General features: G+C 42.9%; 1 protein-coding gene across 2 annotated transcripts in view; it reads left to right on the top strand.

Moving 5' to 3' along the window:
• The first annotated feature begins 1,786 nt into the window (after positions 1 to 1,786).
• The window catches only part of kiaa1549lb (KIAA1549-like b), a 34,811-nt gene continuing 34,207 nt past the window's right edge, over positions 1,787 to 2,390 (top strand). For both annotated transcript variants that reach the window (XM_085907815.1, XM_085907814.1), the window contains exon 1: positions 1,787 to 2,012. In XM_085907815.1, coding sequence (XP_085763941.1) covers positions 1,787 to 2,012 — 226 coding nt within the window. The remainder of the gene's footprint in view (positions 2,013 to 2,390) is intronic.

The raw sequence follows: 2,390 nt of genomic DNA, 5'->3' as shown, positions 1-2,390 counted from the left end.
TTTTTTGCCACGTGTGCTTGTTCATTTTGTTGTCAGTGTTCAATTCTGGCTCTCAATGACTCTGATTTTGTGATTCTCTATCTTTTTTTGTTTCTGTTGTACAGAAAATGGTATGTATTTTTTAGAAATTTAGTTTGAATGTTGAGGTTCGACCATTCTGTGATGGAAAACAATTCAATATTGTAATTCAAATAACATACCAAATATTTTCTGCAGTGATTCAGAAGGAATGTGATTTGCAAACATGAAGTGATGTTAGTGAAACACATTTGGGTCACTGATAAAACTTACGACCGTGCCGCTTCACAATAGTCACACTGATAACTTCACAGTTCTTAAACCTCTGATCCAAATATTCCCAAGGGCTAATTTTAGTCCATGGCATTTCCTGCCAGAGACTTTATCATTTGCAATTCTTATCTGGAAAGCAACTATGCTTTAACAAAATGACTTGGTTTCAGATCATTTAAATGTGTGGTTACACCATTTTCTGACGTGACATGAAATATTTGGTCATTGACAACAGAAAACGGTGGGAAACATCCACTTTTAACCATTGACTGTGTAAATTGAGATTGGCTCTTCTCAATGCTGCCTGTTGCAACTTAGGTCAAAGGTCATGTAGGACTATTTTGTTGCCATATTACAGTGCTATGGGTCTTGGTAGTTTTAAATTTGCAGCAGCAGCAGCAAGATAAAATTGGGCATGTAAATAGACTATAGATTTACACATCTTATGTATAGATAGTGGAAATGAGTGAGTAATTGATGTCTTGAAAAATTACACTGTCCAGCAATTGCTATGATTTGGCGTCAAATAAGTACTTTTGTTTAAATGAAGACCCACAACATATTGCAGCACACCAAAACAATACTCCATGAAAACAGGTACATTTTAATTTAGTGTTGAATAATAGAGGATATGTTACCAGGAAAAAAAATCAAAAGACGTATGGGTGGGTTAAGTACACATTTGTACATCTATCTATATGCCAGCATTGTGTTGTGAGTGACGGGCAGAACAATTGAGTAATCCTCCATATTTATTTTTGGACCATTTCAATGAAATTGGTTAATTTTGCTCACTTGATGATCTGATTTCTCATAGCACAATGATTAAGAATCGGCCTTAAATGAACCTGCCATTATTAAAGTGGACCCATTTACGCCTACGGCTCGTAGTCAGCCGGGATACGCTCCAGCACATCTGCAACCCTCGGGAGAATGAAGAAGTTCAGATAATGGATGAATGGAGCACACCTGATGACAGGTTTGGGCTAAATGCTGCAGTCACACAAGCGTCCTGCATGTTTCCTGGCGCTTTGCTGACCCCGTGTGGATAAAAACAGGCATAACGGCCAATATATGTTAATCTGAGAATTTAAAGACGCTTCTTAACCTTTTTTCCTCCCCATAGTCTGTGCTTACTATTAATGTTAAAAAAAATATTCAATCATCTAGCTAAATATGTATGCAATGGACATCGGGAGCTGCAGCCACAATTCGAACCTTGTGGCAGTGTGCGCGCGCCATGCACCACACGCCGACGACGATGATGATGTTCATGATGATGATGATGATGATGGGTGGACCGAGCGGAGGTGGACCGGTAGGGCTCATTTCTTCATCTGTCTTCACCGCAGCGTCAATCACCCCGAAGCCCTTGCACCCTGCACACCGCTCTCTCCTTCCTGCAACCCTGGCCACAAGACCGGATCGCAAGCCCGCAGAAGCCTGATCCAATGCATTATTTACGCGCAAAACTTCAGCAACTCATCTACCGGATATGGCTGCCGGTCTGAGGAAGCGTGCACCAGGGACAACCCGGGCAGCGGACCCTGCTCCGGCGAGGGATGCCGGAGGAAGAGGAGGAGGATGCAGAAGAGGAGAAGAGGGAAGGCGTGCAAGAAGAAGGAGCAGGTGGCGGAGTGGAGCGCTGGGAATGCCTGCAAAGCGTGCGCTGTCTGCGGGGATGTTTTTACTCCTGCTCCGGTGCTCTTTGGCCGCAGAGGGTAAGACACGCGCACGCGCGCATGCACACACACACACAAAATATGCAGATGGATGCATCATCACCATGCGTCTCCTCCTATCTCCCTCCACTGTGAATGAGTGTTGTTTCACACGGCATTGTTGTGCACACTATTTGCTGCAGGCTGCAGGACCCAGTAGATGAATCAGGGCTCACCTGAGTAGCTGAAATACAACACGCTCCGTGTCCATTGTTTCTAAAATGTGTCACTTCTTTAAGAATACCTAATAATATCCAATATTGGAGAATCCTCTATATGTAATATTGTTTATTGTAGAACCGCATCATCATACTGAGCAGCTGGGAGTAGTCACTTGTATTTGTTCCGACCAAAATATTAGAAAGCACTCTGTGTAAT

Source organism: Syngnathus leptorhynchus, chromosome 3 (assembly GCF_054491065.1).
Source record: "Syngnathus leptorhynchus isolate UIUO chromosome 3, UIUO_Slep, whole genome shotgun sequence".
Classification (NCBI taxonomy): domain Eukaryota; kingdom Metazoa; phylum Chordata; class Actinopteri; order Syngnathiformes; family Syngnathidae; genus Syngnathus; species Syngnathus leptorhynchus.
This window is presented reverse-complemented; position numbering and strand designations above follow the sequence as displayed.